This window comes from Scyliorhinus canicula, chromosome 12, assembly GCF_902713615.1.
Source record: "Scyliorhinus canicula chromosome 12, sScyCan1.1, whole genome shotgun sequence".
NCBI lineage: Eukaryota > Metazoa > Chordata > Chondrichthyes > Carcharhiniformes > Scyliorhinidae > Scyliorhinus > Scyliorhinus canicula.
This window is the reverse complement of record NC_052157.1, coordinates 13,961,349-13,981,198: the sequence shown is the minus strand read 5'-3', so window position 1 is coordinate 13,981,198 and position 19,850 is coordinate 13,961,349. Positions and strand designations below refer to the sequence as shown.

The following is a 19,850-nucleotide window of genomic DNA, read 5'->3' as shown; positions in this document are numbered from 1 at the left end:
GGCCAATCCGCCTATCCTGCACATCTTTTGGGTTGTGGGGGTGAAACCCACGCAAACACGGGGAGAATGTGCAAACTCCACACAGACAGTGACCCAGGGCCGGGATTCGAACCCGGGTCCTCAGCGCCGTAGGCAGCAATGCTAACCACTGTGCCACCGTGCTGCCGTTTACTAACATGGTTGAGGGTCATTGAAAGGTGCCATGGTCCCAGTGATCACAATCTGTCCCCTCCAGATATTTCTGTTATCACCACATCTGAATTTTCTTATGAGTGGAACACTAAAGGAGAACCTTTTTAATTGGTCCACAGAGTGGGTACGTGGTTCCTACAGCAACAGCTGTTATAGCAGCGATGAGCCCAGCCAATGTGGGGTGGAGCTTTGATTTTCAACCTCTGCCAGGCTGTCTGGTTGGAGGCGAGAGCAGCATCTGAAATACTGGCCTTGTGGGCGAGGGGAGAGGAGAAATCAAGACCCAGACTGCCCACTTTTAGGGTAGCACAGTGGTTAGCACGGTTTCTTCACAGCGCCAGGGTCCCAGGTTTGATACCCGGCTTGGGTTACTGTCTATGCGGAGCCTGCACGTTCTCCCCGTGTCTGCGTGGGTTTCCTCCCACAGTTCAAAGACGTGCAGGTTAGGTAGATTGTCCATGCTAAATTGCCCTTGGTGTCCAAAACGGGTTAGGTGGGGTTACGGGGATAGGGTGGAAGTGTGGGGCTTAAGTGGGGTGCTCTTTCCAAGGGCCGGTGCAGACTCGATGGGCCGAATGGCATCCTTCTGCACTGTTGTGTTTTTTTGCGTATAAATTTAGAGTGCCCAATTCATTTTTTCCAATTAAGGGGCAATTTAGTGTGGCCAATCCACCTACTCTGTACATCTTTGGGTTGTGGGGGCGAAACCCAAGCAAACGCTGGGAGAATGTGCAAACTCCACACGGACAGTGACCCAGAGCCGGAAATTCTATGTTTTTCAGTCCTGCTCGAAAAGATTCATGGAATTGTCCTGGCGTGTTAAAGAAAGGAGAGACGACATCTGAATTTATGTAGCGCCTTCCATAAGAACATAAGAACTGGAGCAGGAGTAGATCATAGGGTCCTTCTGCTCTCCCATTCATCAAGACCACAGCTGATCTTGTATCTCAAGTCCACCTTTCCACAGTACGCAATATGCCCTCATTCCAAAAATGTTAGCACCTAAAAATCTGCTAACCTCTAACTCGAATAAACACAAACGACTGAGCACCTGCAGAATTCCACAGATTCCCAATCCCTCGCCACCTCCGAATACCCCTTGAGCTTCACAGCCAGTGAGGTGTATTTCTGAAGTGTTACCGCCGCAACAGTCCAGGAACCCCCCCCCCCCGCCACGCATTTGTGCAAAGTAAGTTCACACAAAACATCGCTTGACAATCAGCAGATCATCTGCTTTGACGTTGCCTGAAGGATAAATGCGGCCAGGACCACGAGGAAGAACCTCCTCTGCTGGGTGATGCCACCCAGGGTCGAATATCCTGTCACCGCTCAGCCGAGTATCGACACATGGGCCCTTTACCTGTGCTGTCGGCAGCTTTGTGGGAGGAAAGTGGAGGGGTCGGGGGGGGGGGGGGGGGGCGTGGAGGTCTGCTTTGTGTTAAACGTGCGATTTGAATTATTTGACGCCGTAGCGAATGCGGTGTTGCCAGCTTTGCAGGGTGGGGACCCGCTTCACTCTTGTGTCCTGTGAAGTGCGAGAGGTGCCGCTTGCTGCCTTGGCAAACCTGCACACACCTTTGGATGAAGTGAAATGAGGCTGGGAGTTCATCAATCGGCCCTGATGCCACACATTGGCTGCGAGTGACGTAATCCTTTTTAAAAATAAATTTAGAGTACCCAATTCTTTTTTTTTTTCCCAATTATGGGGCAATTTAGCGTGGCCAATCCACGCAGACACGGGGAGAATGTGCAAACTCTACACAGACAGTGACCCGGGGCTGGGATTCGGACCCGGGTCCTCGGTGGCAGCAGTGCTAACCACTGTGCCACATGCCGCCCCGGAGTGACGGAATTCTGTCAGTTTGGCTGCAATGTTGGGAAAAATGCTGCGGGGGGAAGTGGATTTAAAACCCCAAACTCCTAAACTCCCCAGAGATAGTAATAGCAGTTTCCTCTATAGTAATGATCACACTTCCGCTTGATTCATTTGAGACACTTGAAGCTTTTATTAAAAGTGTTGAGAGATTGAATTTGAGAAAAGGGGAAGGTGTGGATCCTTGTAACTTAAAAAAAATCATTGCATTGCACGTGAATGATGAGCTGATCATTTGCATTCCTGCATTTTGCATTTCAACAGAAGAAATGTTTTGTAAAATAATTGAGAGGTTTCACTTTGAAAATGTCCAGCTTCTTCAAGCAGGATCAATAAGGATATAAGTAGCCCCTGACTCACTTACCAATGATCTCAATATAGCAGTTCATAGAATCATAGAATTTACAGTGCAGAAGGCGGCCATTTGGCCCATCGAGTCTGCGCCGGCTCTTGGAAAGAGCACCCCTCTTAAGCCCACACCTCCACCCTATCCCCGTAACCCAACTTAACCTTTTTGGACACTAAAGGCAATTTAGCACGGCCAATCCACCTAACCAGCACATCTTTGGGCTTGTGGGAGGAAACCGAAGCACCCGGAGGAAACCCACGCACACACGGGGAGAACATGCAGACTCCGCACAGACAGCCACCCAAGCTGGGAATCGAACGTGGGACACTGGAGCTGCGAGAAGCTACAGTGCTAACCAGTGTGCTACTGTGCTGCCCGAGAGTTCATGCGCTCTCTAATCTTTTCCAATCAGCCCTGTTCCTCAGTGGCATTGTGAAGTTGCAGTCAATGTGTTGATGTTGATGTGAATGCGGAAACGTACCCAGCATTGAGAGTGTGAGCATGTGCCACTGTTGGGGTGCGAGCGCGTGCCACTGTCATAGTGAGAGCGCGTGCGACTGTCGGGGCACACGTGCACGTTTGTGTGCGCGTGCGCATTAGTGTGAGGTGGAGTGTGTGTGTGTTAATGGCTGAATGCAGCTTAACTAGAGTTCTTTCCATTTTCTCTTCTGAAATCTCTGACTTGTGCCTCCGCTCTGGTACTTGTGTCTTTCCGTTTCGATTAGCCCTGGGTTAGTGGCCACAGGCTGTAGTGAATGATTACTGATCCCCCAAGCTTGCCTAACTACAATATGTACATCCAGCAGGGACAACAGTCGAGAATGGGAATCCTTGTTAATTGACTCCTCACCTTTTATATTACAGCAGTGATTACAATTCATTGGCTCTCAAATGCTTTGGGATGTCCTGAGGCCGTGGAGGGTGCTGTATAAATACATGTCTTTTATTTACCAACCTAATGACACTGAACACTAAATGGAATTAATGGCTGGAAGACTTCCATTCAAACCCATTTTAAAATGTCGGGTCCGTTGGCAGATTTACATATTGCCAGCTGGCACCATTTTTAAAAAGTCTCTCATTGTGGCCCCTCATCCCACCACCCCGGTCCCAACTGGTCCTGCCTGGTGCCAGGTGAGTTGGATTTGCAATGTGTCATGTATGCATACTGTTCCGACCCCAGTTGGTGTTGTAACTGGACGGGAAGATCCCAAAATGGAACCTGGCTCAAAAGACAGTGGATTAGATTCTCTGTTCCTGATGCCAAGTGCTGAGGCAACTGAGGATCCATGGTGTTTCATGACGGGACTATCGGCGCGTAACCCTCACCCTTTCTGCCAGCGGTGAGGGGCTAGCACCGGGTGAAACACCAGCAGAATATGCAGAAAGCGGGTGGAGAATCACCAAGTCCCGTGCTGCTCATGAGGGCTGACGAGCTGCAGCAGCGCGTACGCCTCCCCCCCCCCCCCCCCCCACGCACACGCACCGATCAATCCGGACAAGATGGTGCCGGATGCGATGGACCATGCCCGCCCAGCCTGACCCCACAGCCCACCTCCTGGCCACCCCACACCAGTCCCCCCAGCCCTAGCAGAAGCCCCCCCCTGGCTAGCGGCGTGGATCTTGGCCGAGTGTGGCGCCGCTGGACATTGTCTGCACGCCCTCTCTCCGCGGCTGGCACACCAGACTCCCGACCGCTCTGGCCACACGTGGTCTGCGCCGTCGGAAACTCGGCCCCTCGGACGGAGCATTTTGCCATTGGGCAATGTGTGTGTGGGGGGGGGGGGGGGGGGGGGGGAGTGGAGTCGAATATTTGGCTGCAGCTTGCCAGTCTTATCGAGTGCCAATCCCGACCCTGGCGAATCCGACTCCATTTTCCATTGGAATTAATCGTGTTCCACGTGGCGCCGGTGCTAGCTCCTCGATGGTCGGTGAATTGGCCCAGGTGCGGCGCCAGTTTTGCTATTGTAGAGCTCCACTAATCCTGCCCCAGCGTCAACACTTAGACTCAGGAACGGAGAATCTCGCCGGTTGCCTCTTTAGCCTACTGAAACCAACTGCTTCTCGCAGAGCTGTGAGAGCTACCTTCTCTCTCACTCACTACCTATCTCCACCTACAATCAAATTAGAACATAGAACATAGAACAGTACAGCACAGAACAGGCCCTTCGGCCCTCGATGTTGTGCCGAGCAATGATCACCCTACTTAACCCACGTAACCGGTATACCCGTAACCCAACAATCCCCCCATTAACCTTACACTACGGGCAATTTAGCATGGCCAATCCACCTAACCCGCACATCTTTGGACTGTGGGAGGAAACCGGAGCACCCGGAGGAAACCCACGCGCACACGGGGAGGACGTGCAGACTCCGCACAGACAGTGACCCAGCCAGGAATCGAACCTGGGACCCTGGAGCTGTGAAGCATTGATACTAACCACCATGCTACCGTGAGGCCTAAACTAAACTAAAACTTAAAAGATTCTCTAATTACAAGACTGAAGTTGCTAAACAGCCACTGTGTGGTTTATTTACTCTTCATGCCGTAGCCCTCTCTAAGCACAATAGAATCACAGTTGGAATTGAAACCAACCCCTCCGCACATACAAACGCCTTTATCCAGCATTAACCTAACTGTAGGTTTTATCCTTCCAGGCACCGAAACATTAAATTAAACACTTGAAATTATACCCTATTTTTAATGTTTACCGATACAAATATAAATCCCGTAAAACTATCTTTGTTTTCCTAACAATACTGCACTGCACCTTGACAACTGCATTTTTGACTTTCATCCAAAAATGATTAGAGCGAGGACACAGTGACTAAACCTGCCTGTATTTTCACGCTCGATGTATGATGAGATCTGTCCGTAAGCTGACAGCCCAGAGAAAGGTTGATGTTGCAGTTATGCTATTGAAAGGCTGCAACTCACCCAAATGTAGACAACCTGTTAATGTAATTTGATCGGTAAGAATGCTTTTATTTTTCCTTGCTTGCTAGGTGTTACTAAACAGGCAACTAATTCCAGAAATTCAGCCCGGCGTGATATTTATTTTTTTGCCTGGCTTCTCTGCCCCGTGTCTGAAAGGGTTTCTGATTTTCGAATCCCGAAAAGAAAACTGACCATTCTACGAGATTGGACAGATATTTCTGGTTGGAATTCACTTCGCTCGTTCCTGCCCCCACCACCACCACCCCCCTTGGTGGCTCAGTTGGTGAATATACCACCCGGTGTGACATAGATCGTCCCTTGTCCGTATTGGTCTATCACATTCTCTGCTGTATTAGCTGACAGTGGAGGGGCGGGAGGACGCTGGACTTTAAAAAAAAAAAAATGAGTACCCAATTCATTATTTCCAATTAAGGGGCAATTTAGCCTGGCCAATCCACCTAGCCTGCACATCTTTGGGTTGTGGGGGTGAAACCCATGCAAACACGGGGAGAATGGGCAAGTGCCACTCGGACAGTGACCAGAGCCGGGATCGAACCTGGGGCCACAGTGCCGTGAGGCAGCAATGCTAACCACTGCGCCACCATGCCGCCCCGAACGTTTTGCCAACATGAAGGCACTGCTGTGATTTCGAACTCGGTATTGCCTGTTTACTGGACAGGTGCTTTAACCATCTAAGCCACAGAGCCGATCTGCAGGACTGCTGGACTTGAGGGGAGGGAGGGAGGGAGCAGGGTACAAAATCAGCCAGATTTACTTGCTATCTGGTGACTTGTGCTGGAAGGGGTGAGGATGCCGTCAGAGGGATTGAGGAGACCAGGCCTACATTCTCTAGAATTTAGAAGAATGAGAGGTGACCTCACTGAAACATAAACATTTACTGCAGGCCTCGACGCGGTAGATACGCGGAAGATTTTTTTTCCCCCTGGATGAGGTTGTTGAACCTGGGTTTCAGATTAAGAGTTGTTCCAGTTAAGGTTGAGATGGGAAGAAATCTCTTCAGTCAGAGGATGGCAAATCTCTGGAATCCTCTCCCGGGGAGGGGGGAATTGTGGAGGCTCAACCATTGAGTATATTCAAGACCGAGATGGGTAGATTTCTAGATATGAAAGACAACAGGGGATGCAGGGATAGTGCGGAGAAATGGCTGAGCGATAGAGGATCAGCCATGATCTAGTTGAATGACGGAGCAGGCCCGAGGGGCTGAATGGCCCTATTTCCTAGCTTCTTGACAGGACTGGACCCAATGCCTTTGATTTGTTCATGGGTTGGGAGCGTTGTTGGCAAATTTGGCATTTGCGCTTCACCCCCTTGAGAAGGCGCCTGTGTGAATCGACGCAGTCCATGTAGTTGAATAGCTTTGGGTGAGAGGAGTCAAGAAGTTAAGAGTTACAGACAAAGGCAGGTAGATGAAGTTAAAAGTATATATCAGCCATGATCTAATTGATGGGTGGAACAGACTCGAGGGACTGAATGGCCTCCTCTTGGTCCTATCTTTGTTCGTGGCTTTGTCAGCAACCCAAACAGATGGTGTCAAAATGGAAGTTAGGAGAAAGAATTCACCTAATGGTGCTGAACAGCATGGTTCCTCGCTCCCTGCCGATGCGGGACCCTCTAGGGAATGCTGCACTGTGGAATAATGGAATGCACACGGTGAGTTCACAGTGGCGAGGGGGGGAGGGCTGCCACGGGTGCTGGGGAGAGTCCTGCTTCCTTTTACAATTCCTTCTCCCTCTCAGTTTGAGAAGCCATGGTCTCCCCTCATGGTCCACAACCAAATCCAAAGCCTTGTGCAGCAACACGGCTTCGGGTTGAGCGAGGTGGGTCGCAAAATGGGCCTGGGCCTTGTTGGGAGGCACGGTGTCAGCGGAGTAATACTGTGCTTACTTCCGTACACTTTTTCTCAAACTCGGAGGAAGCAAACAAAAATGACATTATTGTGCCTGAAGGAAAGGTTTGTCACGTGATGGTCAGTTTTATTTTGCTCTGCTGTTTTAATAAAGCAGAAGTTTCGATATGTATCAGGTGGAGTCCAGTGAGAGGGTGACTCAACCGGCCCCCGTTTTGCAGGACTGCTCCGTAATTGAGGCCACCGAGGCCATTCATGATGATGCTTTTCCATGTAGTTTGGGTCTTGAAACCTTTTTAAAAAAAATATTTTTATTCTCCATTTTCACATTTTCCTTCAAAATTGACATCCTCCCCAACAAGCAGTAAACGGTAACAAATACAAAGTCAATACCCTTAACATCAACAACGATCCCATCCTCCCACCACCCCAACCAACGACCCACCTGTCAATATTGCATCACATAAAACAAACCCTCCCACGGTGGAAAAAAAAACAAAGGAGAAAAAGAAAAAGGAGTCCGGGATCGTCCATGTTCACCATTAACCTACAGAGTCCCCCCCCCCCCCCCCCGGCACTCAATGCCATCCAGCCTCCGAAAGAGTACCGTAAATGACACCCAAGAGTTGTAAACCCCCCCCCCCCCAACTCCTCCCCTCCACTTCCTCTTGTAAAACTCCTCCCCCCCCCAACCACGGTTCCTTCCCCCCAACTTTCCACCCCAGCTAGACCCATTGGACCCTATTCTGCCAGGCTCCGTTGGTCGCAACCCCTCCCCCCACTTCACCCCCGTTCACTGGCCGGCTTAAACTGGCCAGCATGGAGGCCCCCGCCCGGGTCTCTTTCCCCCTTGTCCGGCCCCAGGAAAACCCAGAAGTCCCCTTCGGCACACAAACTCCGCATGCACACCCAAGCACCAAAGAACCCTCATTCTGACTGAAAGTCCCATTTCTTTCCTTGTCCAAATATACACAACATTGGCTCCTGTAGCCCATACACCAGCACGCAGTGAAACAAAAAAGAAAAAATACAGTCATGAGGCTACATCGGTACACAACCATTTCTCAATTCTGCCACGGTCCTTCTGCCTTTGCAAACTCCTCCGTTGCTTCCGCCGTCCCAAAATAAAAGTCCTTGAACTTGTAGGTCACCCTCAGCTTCGCTGGATATACAATGCCGCACTGCACCTTGCTAATGTACAGTGCCCTCTTCACCCGGTTGAAGGCAGCCCACCTCCTCGCCAGCTCCACCGTAAAGTCCTGGTATGTGAATACCGGCTCCAGCCCACTGCACCACCCGCTTCTGCTTGGCCCAGCACAGGACCTTCTCCTTCACGCTGTACCTACGGAAGCACAGAGTCACTACCCTTGGCGGCTCACTCGCCTTTGGTACTGGCCTCCACGACCGATGAGCCCGATCCAGTTCATATCGGGAGGGATCCTCCCCCTCCCCCAATAGCTTCGCCAACATCGTGGCAAAATTCTCAGTTGGTCTCGGTCCTTCCACTCCTTTGGGCAGCCCCACAATCCTCAAATTCTGTTGCATGGATCTGTTTTCCAGGTCTTCCATTTTGCCTCGCAGATCCTTGTTGATCTCTATCACCTTCCGCATCTCCTTCCCCATCGAGGTAAGTTTTAAAAAATAAATTTAGAGTACCCAATTATTTTTTCCAATTAAGGGGCAATTTAGCGTGGCCAATTCACCTAACCTGCGCATCTTTGGGTTGTGGGGGCGAAACCCACGCAGACACGGGGAGAATGTGCAAACTCCACACGGACAGTGACCCAGGGCCGGGATTCGAACCCGGGACCTCAGCGCCGTAGGCAGCAATGCTAACCACTGTGCCACCGTGCTGCCCTTCCCATCGAGGTAAGTTGATCACTGTGCTGCAAGAATGTCTCTTCCACTTCCTTCAGCGCCTCCCCTTGCTCCCGCACCTCCGCCACGGCGCTCGCCAACGCCGTCCTCACCGGGGTAATCGCCTCCTCCACCAGCACTTTCAAAACCGCCCCCATCTCCTTCCTCATTGCCTCCTCGTGTTTTATGAACTGCCTTTCGAATTCCACGGCCGTCACCTTAGTTATTTCTTCAGCCGTAAGCAATGCGGCCTCCCCTGGCGCTCCAGCCTCCATTTTCTTCACCGACCCCGCGGTGACCTTTCCACTCGCCAACGGACTTTCAGCTGTTTTCACAGCCGGTTATTTGCTGACCCTCGCCATTTCCCTTCCCTGTGCTTTCTCCTGACTTTTACTGCCTTCGCTGCCCCTAGGACCGGGCGTTAACCCCCGACAATGCCGTTCCTGAAGAGAGCCCTCCAACGCACGGCTGCCTCCCGCCCGCCGTCACCGAAAGTCCTGGGTCTTTAAATCTTGTAACTGCTCCCTCCTGCTTTTGCCAGCTCTGACAGGCACCCACTATTGTTCTTACACACCTGGCAGCACCCCCACCACCTCTCCCACCCTCCTCCAACAGCTCTAACTGTGCCTCCCCTCAACCCGCCCCACTTCCCACTCTGACGGACCCCCAGGACAGAGTGACCCTTTCTTTTCTCCATCAGAGTTGGTCACCCTGTGTCCAGTGTGACAGCTGTTGCTCTCACCTCGTGGATCTTCCTTATTACACTCTTAGATGGGGTGTCAGAGGACCATTGAATCCCTACAGTGCACAAGGCGCCATTCAGCCCATCACATCTGCACCGACCCTTCGAAAGAGCACTCTACCCAGGCCCACTGCCCTCTCCTATCCCCATCACCCCACCTAACCTGATCATTGGACCCTTAAGGATAATTTAGCATGGCCAATCCACCTAACCTGCACACCTTTGGAGGAAATCGGAGCACCCGGAAGAAACCCATGCAGACACGGGGTGAAAGTACAAACTCCACAGTCAGTCACCCAAGGCCGGAATTGAACCTTGCCCCCCCCCCCCCCCCCCCCCCCCCCCCCCCCCCCGGCAGCGGTACTAACCACCGTGCCGCCCTTTCACTCTCACCAACTTCAACAGGATCCTGAGCGAATACTGCCCTAGCTCTCTCGACCTGTAGCTGTCGTGTTCAGTGGTTGGATTGATCTGAGTTTGATTGAGTTGGCCTGTTCACTGATCTGTGTTCACTGTACTTGATTGCTTCAGCTTGAATGTGGAGGTAGAGAAATAAAGTAACTGACACCTTCCAGAAGGTTTGCAAATCTGGGCTGAGACCATGTCTGCATAATTCCTCTAGTTGCTGAGATGTAGTAATGCACTGTAAATAAAGCCGTAATGGATTTAGTACTCTTTTAGTCTCAACATTGCTAAGATAAATCAGATGTATGAGACAGACAGCAAACCAGCGAAAATGTGGCAGTAACCATTAAGTCCCATCTTAAACACTGAGGTTGTCTTTTGGTTGAATCCAAACCCAAACACCATGGTCTGGCTTCTCCGATTTTGGGGCTATGTGTCCGGAAGATCCGTGGCGTTTTATGTGGGAAAAATTGGTGTGGCCCCAGCACCGATCCTTCGACCGGTGAGGGACTAGCCGCCACGCCACGTAAAACGCACGGCCTTCCCGGCATAAACGCCTGGAGAATTGCCGTGACCGCGCATGTGCACGGTGGCAACCTGCAGCGGTGGTGCCGTGCACGGACCCAACCTACCAGATAGTGTCCCCCCCCCCCGGCCACCCCCACCAGTCCCCCCCAGCCCTTGCCGAAGCCTCGCCCCAGCCAGAAACATGGCTCCCGCCCGACTGTGGCGGCACTGGACACACTACGCAGCTGCCACGCTGGGTTCCCGACCGCTGAGACCGCACGCCCCCCCCGCGCGCGGTCGGGAACTCGGCCCATCGGGGATGGAGCATCGGGCGAGGGCCTTCAGGTAACGTCCTGAGGCCGTTCCAACAGCGTGTGGCGCGCTTGGCGATGATGCCATTTTGAAGGGGGCGGAGCATCCGAAAATGGGCCTTTCATCGGAAATCGCCGCTGGGGTATGGAGAATGCCGACCCATTTCTCTTTCACCTTCTGTCACAACCTTTCTTTAGATTGTTGATTCTTCTGGGAAACCGGGAACATTTCCTCTGCTTTCCTGTCCTCTTGCATGCGGCTCTGCTCTCTTGCATCAATACTGTGTTCCAGCCAATAGCCATTGCTTTACTTCCTATTTTAACTTGGGGTACAATTTCCAATCCCTTGTCTTACGTTTGCACAGATGGACGGCTCACGATGGTTCTGTACATAGCTTGCGCAGAGGATGGCTTCTCTGGATGCGAAAACAGCACAATTTGTGATCTCTGCTGACAGACCACAATCAGCAGGCTTTTAAAAACCCAAGATTCCCATCATTAAATAATCAATTTCTCATTTATTTTATCTCTTCACTTTCGTCAATCTTGCTGATGACACCTCGGCCCCTATTTTGCAACAAAACCACGCAAAGCAAGAACTAGCTAGGCAATGCTGCCACCTAGCGATTAAAGCAGTAATTGAACGTCTCGCTTATTTTTGTCTTCAGTTGGGTATGGATCGCAGCAGTTCAGAACAATAGACGCGTTAGGGTCTCAGAAAGAGGCCGTTTCGCCCACCATGTCTGCCCCGATCCAAAGAGAGTAAAAATAAGCTAGCCGCTCATTTTAATCCCGCTTTCCGGAACCTTGCAGGTTCCAGCACTTCAGATGCAGATCCTTTCAAATGAGTTGAGCATTTCATCCTCAGCTTGAGCAATGAATTCCAGACTCCCACCATTCTCTGGGTGTAAAACGGCTTTCTGCTAATCCTGCTGCTTCTATTTTGCTACATTCCCAGTTGATACTGTGCCTGGACGGGAGATTCCTGACTTAAAAGAGCATGGGCGGGATTTTGCATTCCCGCAGCCGGCCAATGGGGTTTTCCATTGTGGACACTTCTCACCTTCGGGAAACCCGCGGCCGTGGGTGCGCTACCGGAGGATCCCGTTGGCGGTGAATCCCGCAGTATAACTTCCACTTTTAAAAGAAATAAAATATGGAGCAACAAAGTCTCAGGACTCCTCATTAGTTTCAACAAGGGGAAAAATGTATTAAACATGAAAAAATTGGATTCTGATATAGTACGCCTTTAAGCCCTTAGTTTAACGATTGTACACAGGTTTTAGGATTAACACAGATTACGAAGTACATCTTAATCTACAGTAGTCTCAATAATACAAAGTCCCTTTTAAGCACACAAGATGACTGAGGGCAAATAGACTCTCCATTCTGACCCCAAGTAAATGTTTGTGGATTTCTCCTCAGAATCCCCATAGGTGATTGTCACGTGAGGGTTGCCAAACTCCACTACCAAAAATATAGCTTTAAAAACTTCTTTCCTAAGTATGTTTTCCCGTAGCCGTTTGTATTCTTAAAATCCAGATCAGGTTTTCCAAATGACACTTTTAAACAAAGTTTCCACTCCATTTTTAACAGTGAATTCAGTCCAGGATTTTATACCAGCTCCTTTAGGATATTTTTATCTTGACTGCTGTGCAAACTGTCCACAATTGCTTTAACTCTCGATTCCCAGACTGTACTAAAATGGCACCAAGTGCTCGATTTACCTTTTGAAGTCTGCTGTCCCACTTTAAATCTGATTACTGCAATTGTCTCTTTAACTCAGAACACTTTGTTTACTCTTCTTTGGATTCTTCTGAGCAATACCTTGGTCTCTGTTCACTTAACTCCAGTCATCTTAAACATTCGTTCTGTTCCAGTTCCCTGGTTATCTGGATTATATCTTGCACTTCAGGAATCTTGCATCTTTGTAATTCCCTTGTCTTATCCAGCTTCTCCTGGCAGAGTTCAGAGAACTTCACTCCCCAGTGTCCTGTTTCCAACTCCCAACAAATTCAGCTAAAATTAAAAGCTTTCTTTCTCCTTACAAAGGTCTCAGTTGCAAAGCAACGCTGCTCGTTCTATTTATTCTTCATGCTGTAGCCCTCTCCAAGCACAATAGAAACACATTTGGAAGTTAACAAACCCCCAGACATACAAATACCGTTGTCCAGCATGAATCTAACTATAGATATTACCCTTCCTGGCACAGAAACACTAAATTAAACCTACTTTGGTGACTGGGGGATTTTCACAGTAACTTCATTTCTGTGTTAATGTAAGCCTACTTGTGACAATAATAAATATAAAAAAAATTAAAACTATACCTTATTTCTGATGTTTACCGATAAATCCCTTAAAATTACCTTTGATTTCCGAACAATTTCAATTTCAATCCAGAGATGAAAACTAGCAGTTACGGGAGAATAATATTGAATAACATTTCGGGAAAAGGTGTAGGAGGTTGAACTATTTATTAACCTGGTAAGAAGTATTTTGAAAATTCTTGGCACTTTTACATATTTTCTAAAATGTTTTTTGAATCCGTATCAGGGCAGGTAGTCCTCGGACTTACGTCACAAACAGTTCCTGAAAACCAAGTTGTAAGCCGAAACATCGCTAGTCGGGGCTGATTTTCCCACAGGAGGAAGATTGGTTCCTGATCCAAGACACGATATCCTATTTTCACTGACTAGTGAAATGTTTTTGAGATCTTGCTTCAGTATAATTGTTTAACAATTATCGTAAATTTCCCATGATATAGCAGTGCCGACACTTCCATAAGACATCGGAGCAGAATTAGGCCACTCGGCCCATTGAGTCTGCTCCCCCATTCAATCATGGTTGATATTTTCTCATCTCCATTCTCCTGCCTTCTCCCCATAACCTCTGATCCCCTTACTATATCTGAGAAGTAATTTGCCTGTCCAGTGCTTGTGAAAGGTGGGAAGTAAAGGAACATAAACATTGGTAAAGACCAGGTTTGCTGGCACTATAAAGTCAAATACGGTCGAAACTGGTGTCAATTTCTAAATGTCAGCAGTGCCGTTTGTTGTAACTTGAATGACGCAAAGGCCTGGATCAGTATTTTAATATTTTGGCGGTTCAATTTTTATTTTAAATGGCCACCATTACTGAAATCAGCTTCTATTTGAAGGTAGATTCCTGTGCAACACCTCGTAACCTCACTTGTATTGGAGGTCATCGGAACTATATTCAGAGTAACTACTTGGTCAAGGGAAGCACTGGAGCTCACGTTGCTGGTGACACAGTTTCCTGATGGAAGATGTCAGTGGAGAGGTTGAAATAGCTCTCAGTGCCAACATTGCTTTTACTGAATCTTACATTTATTTGCAGAGCTAAACATTGCAAGCATACGTCTCCTAACTCAAGCACTTCATTTTCATCGGCATTTTTTATACTCTCTTCAAAAAAATAATAAAGCAAAATGATCACTAAATTAACCAAAATGAGAGAGGATGGCAGATCCTGGTGGGGTACTGTAACTTCAAAAAAAAAGGGAAACTTAACTAACTAAACCAAAATGTCATTACTGGCTTTCATGATGCATCCCGGCCCTTGCAGTACCCACCGATCGCGGAAGGGGTGTCTCTTTATATGTGCTGAAGTGAATTCCCAAATAATGCCATCAACTGCATACAATTAAACACAATGAACCTACAATTAACAATCCGGTCAGCGAGTTAGGTTCCAGAATCAGAGCATTGTTGATAATGAGAGCCGTTTCAACCACTTTGTTGACACCTTCCTGCGCATCTCCAGCAAAGTGGGTGCCAGAGTCCTTAAGGTCAAATAAACACTTCAGTATTTAGAAAGCAGCTTCTTGCATGCTGTAACCTTTCTAAGTAACAAATTTCTATTTGCGTGGAGTGACTACAGGTGGAGGGGCCGTTCTCTACCCTCCTGCATCCCACCGATAACAATAGCCAAGAGGATGGGTTAATCTGCTTTGCAGTGGTGGTTGAAGGGTAGAATGTTGGTCAAGGCAAACACACTTTGAATCATGCCAAAGGATTTCTTTTTTTAACATCTACTGGAATTCAGTTTAACACTTTGCTCCAGGGCATTGCCTGTGGCAGTGCAGGGTTCCTTCAGTGCTGCATGGCAGTGACGGCCGAAAGGCGGACATGGTGGAATAGGTGTAATGTCGTTGCAGTGGCAATGCTGAGGCCCAGTCTAATGCTTTGAAGACACGGGTTCAAATCCCACTACGGCAGCTAGTGAAATTTGAATTGATCTGGAATTTTAAAAAAAGCTGGTATGAGTAAAAGCTGGTGGCCGGAAAATCATTGTCTTAAAAACCCAACTGATTGACTAATGTCCTTCAGGGAAGGAAATCTGCCATCTCTACCTGGTCTGGCCTACATGTGACTCCAGACCCACAGCAATGTGGTTGACTCTTCACTGCCCTCTGAAAACAAGTCACTCAATTCAAGGGCAATTAGGGATGGGCATCAAATGCTGTCCTTCCCAACGACAAGAATTTAAAAAAAGTGCTCAACTCCTGGATTGGGACATGAAATCACATAAAACCATGCCTTGTAACCCAGAATCCAGTGTTATCAGCTGATTTAAGCATGTTGTCCAGTTTTTAGGAGATTTAGGAATGATTGGCAGTCTGGTCTGAGTTTTCCTGAAGGGCATTAGTAAACAACTTGTTGTTTTTACAATAATCCAGCAGTTTAATGGTTTTTAATGGACCAGATTTACTGAAGTCCAAAGATGTGCAGGTTAGATGGATTGGCTTCGCTTAATTGCCCTGAGTGCGCAAAAAAGGTTAGGTGGGGTTATTGAGTTATGGGGGGGGGGGTAGGGTGCCCTTTCCAAGGGCCGGTGCACACTCGATGGGCCGAAAGGCCTCCTTCTGCACTGTAAAATTTGCAATTTTCTGTGGTGGAATCTGCAGTTCGGGGGCAGAGAACTCTGGAGCATCGTTGAGTTAAATTGGATGTGTCATTGATTATTGTCTTTTTTTTGTCCCTCCAGCTCACGGTCATCTTCAAGAACTTCCAGAATTGTGTTGATCAGAAAGTCTACCAAGCCGAGACGGATGACCTCCCAGCTGCCTTTATCGACGGCTCGAGAAATGGCGGCGAGAAGCACGGAGCTAACAGCCTGACGGTGACGGAGAAAGCTGCCGGGCAGTACATCGAGATCCAGGCCAAGTACATTGGGACCACCATCCTGGTGCGGCAGGTGGGCCGCTACCTGACCTTCGCGGTCCGGATGCCAGAGTTGATCATGAGATCCTTTGAGGACAACCAGGGCCTCCAGCTGTGCTTGAAGGGCTGCCCTACCAACGAGCGAATGGACTGGAGGCTGGTGGAAACAGAGGGTGGTCACCTCCCGTCACAGGCTTCCGTCGCCCACCCGTCCTTCACGCGTGAAACCGCGACGGCCAAGTGCCGGGAGAAGCTGCCCGTGGATGACCTGTACTTCCGATCGTGCGTTTTTGACCTCTTGACCACCGGGGACTTGAATTTTACGCTTGCAGCTTATTATGCTTTTGAAGATGTCAAGAACCTGCACTCCAACAAAGAAAAATTTCATATTTATGAAAGGACAGCTGATTTCCCACCAGGGAACTCTGCCCCAGGGCCACCCAGTCACCAGGCTCTTGCCATCAAACACTTACTGCTTACCTTTTGGCTGTGGTGCTACCTGACGCGTCTATAGCCACCTTTTATGTGACTTTTTTTCAGACAGTTGATTTTGGTCTGTCCTGTATTCGGTTTGAATCGGCGGTAACTACCTATCTCGTACCTCATTAGTGCTCATTCGTAAATTCACTCACGCTGTCTGGTATTGGACGGATATTGTCATCAACGGTGACATCCCGTTTATGGTCGTGGTTACGTGTTTGTGATGGGTTTGTAGAGCACTCGGAATACTGTGTGGAGCTAACACCAGCATGCAATATCGGTGTAAACCAGGGGCCTGTGTGCCCCTTTCTGTTTCCTTACTCCGTCCTCCACCCCCCCCCCCCCCCCCCCCCCCCACCCCCCCCTCACCGGATCCCCAGTGCCCCTCCTAGAAATGAGAGCGACAGGTCCTGACCCCTGACCCTTCTCGACATCCATTGCCATCCTATCCACCCCTTTTTGTTTCCGGCTGAACAGAAAATGAAACCCGGTTGGAGGTCACAATATTACCGTTTGCACTTTATCTCAGTTCCTGGCACCAGATGTTAGCGTTTATGGAACCCCTGCTGCCTCCCGGTGGCCAATTCCTCACGAGGAAACAATGGGCAAAAGGTTGATCCTCTCCTTCCCAGAACACTAACCCCAGTGGAGTTTCGGATCACTCTGCATGGCATACATCTACTTTCCGGATGTGGGTGTGAGGGAGCCAGTCCTTCTGCAGTTTAGTTTCTCTCTTCCTGCTCCCACAGATTCACCGCCATGGGATGCGGGCACGGAGCAAGTGGCCATTCTCCCTTCCGCTGTGAGTCGGCCGAATGTTTCTCGGCTCGTGACCACACAATCACTGGCAACACGTGGGAGCCAACCCTTCCTGATTGGTCCCCCACCCTCCCTCTCCAACCCGGCGGCGCTGAGGCCAAACCCTTGGATGAAAGCAGCTGGTTCAGTATGGGGCTTTCCCCAACGGTGCCACTCAGTACAGACGAAGGGTGGGATGGAGCCGACAGCATCGGGTTCGCTCCGTGTGCTCAGTAGGCAGGCTCAAATTGCAGGCACATGGAGCTGTGAAACTGCATGTCGCACCCCCCCCCCCCCCCCACATTAACGACCGTGTTGGGTAGTTTGAATCTACCTCCCAGTACCTGACCCTCCCGCGTGCCGTTTCATACCCCCCCCCTTACCTTGTGCCCACACATTGCTTCCTGGTTTGCCCACCTGTTACACTGGTGCCCCGTTTGCCAGATTCACACCGCAGGTGGTTTTGGTTCCTCTCCGCCACTTGCTGCTGTTCAGAAGTTGCGAACACGCGCACCAGTGGTGGCAGCAACGTCCCTGACAGGGCCCCAGGCCGCCCAGAATGAGAGGAGCCAACACTGGTTTGCAACAGCTGGTTATTTTAATGAATAGGCCGCCGCGATGCGCCTTCCAAAGCAGCGCTCCAGGCGGGCGGTGGTATACTCCCCTGCATGAGTTTCAACCTATCTCTGTTTCACCCTGCATTAAACTGCGGGGTACACCAGCTCCCTCCCATTCGTCCCCCCCCCTGTCTATTGAACGTACCTCTTTCAGCAGTTTGCTTTTATTACCCCGTAGCTGCTCAATTCTGTGATCCGGAAGGATTTCTGTTCACTCCCAAGGTCAAGGGTTGAAAGGGTAGACGTTGCATAAGCAGGCTAAGCGAGGAAGAGAAATCCTGCACAGTATTGGGGTGCGGCACAAGACAAAAAATCTTCCCCCCCCCGCCCCGAGGGCCATGTTAGATGCACTGCCCAGTGTGCTGGAGAGGCCCAGGTTTAGTTCTCAGTCTGGGTTGAGGGAGCTGTTTCAGCAGCAGGGTTGTTGTAGAATTGGCCCGAGCGCCTCAGGTGAAGGGCAGAGAGATCAGTCCAGGGTTTCTGCTCCCCTTGCACGCGGATTGGTTTTTCCAATCCGGAGGAGGTGCGACATGGCGGCAGCGGGCGATCTGACCCTCACGTGGCCACCTGCCATAGACTGGGAGATGAGTTCAAGATAGGAACAGATTTTATAGCTGTATATAAACGAAGATTTGTGTTTTTTTTTAAACGCAGCTTTATTATTTATACTGAGGGTAGTGCTCCCAGTTCCTGATTTTTTCACAACACAGGAATCAAATAGACCAGATGGAATAATCGAGTCAGATCAAAATGGGTGTTTGGCATCTCCACAACATTGATGTTAACATGTTTTAAAAATCTGTAGCCAGTCAAGATCACAGTGAGAACAAAATATCCAGGGTTGGAGGGGACAGAACTGTGGCTTCAGTAGGCATTCTGGGGGTGAAATCATGCAGTCTCCCTTCTGTATCACCCGTCAATATGGGGATTGGACACACCTGTAGTTTTGAATGTTTGATTGAAAGGGAGATAGAAGGACAACATCCAGTGCCTTTGCCCCACCCATCCTATTGTTTTCTAAGATCCATTGCCAGGCAAGAAATGTTGCCATACTACTAGCACTGTGTTAATATATAATAATCTTTATTGTCACAAGTAGGCTTACATTAACTCTGCAATGAAGTTACTGTGAAAAGCCGCTAGTCAGCACATTCCGGCGCCTGTTTGGGTTAGCCGGTAGGGGAATTGAACTCACGCTGCTGGCCTTGTTCTGCATTACAAACTAGCTGTAATCTTTATTGTCACAAGTAGGCTTACATTAACACTGTAATGAAGTTACTGTGAAAAGCCCCTAGTCGCCACATTCAGGCGCCTGTTCGAGTACACAGAGGGAGAATTCAGAATGTCCAAGTTACCTAGCCTACACGTCTTTCGGGACTTGTGGGAGGAAACTGGAGCACCCGGAGGAAACCCACGCAGACACAGGGAGAATGTGCAGACTCCGCACAGACAGTGACCCAAGGCGGGAATCGAACCTGGGACCCCTGGCGCTGTGAAGCCACGGTGTTAACCACTGTGTTACCATGCTGCCCCGACTAGTGATAAATGTACAGTGCCTCAATGAAACGCCTCAAGAAATGTTCATTTGGCCTTAATTCTCCCTCTTCCCCCTCAGAATGTGAATTTGGAAGAGGTTGGGGAGATTCTCCGGAAACCACCTGAATCGCGTTGGAGCCAAATTAGCGAGAGGTATTGCGTTGGGAAACTGGCTCATCTCAACAGTCCGAGGCC

General features: G+C 49.5%; 1 protein-coding gene across 1 annotated transcript in view; it reads left to right on the top strand.

Annotated features, from left to right (window-relative positions):
* The window catches only part of rgma (repulsive guidance molecule BMP co-receptor a), a 48,016-nt gene extending 28,708 nt beyond the window's left edge, over positions 1–19,308 (top strand). Inside the window, exon 4 of the mRNA XM_038813512.1 lies at positions 16,049–19,308. Within this exon, the coding sequence (XP_038669440.1) occupies positions 16,049–16,738 (690 nt within the window). The 3' untranslated portion in view covers positions 16,739–19,308. The remainder of the gene's footprint in view (positions 1–16,048) is intronic.
* The last annotated feature ends 542 nt before the right edge of the window (positions 19,309–19,850 follow it).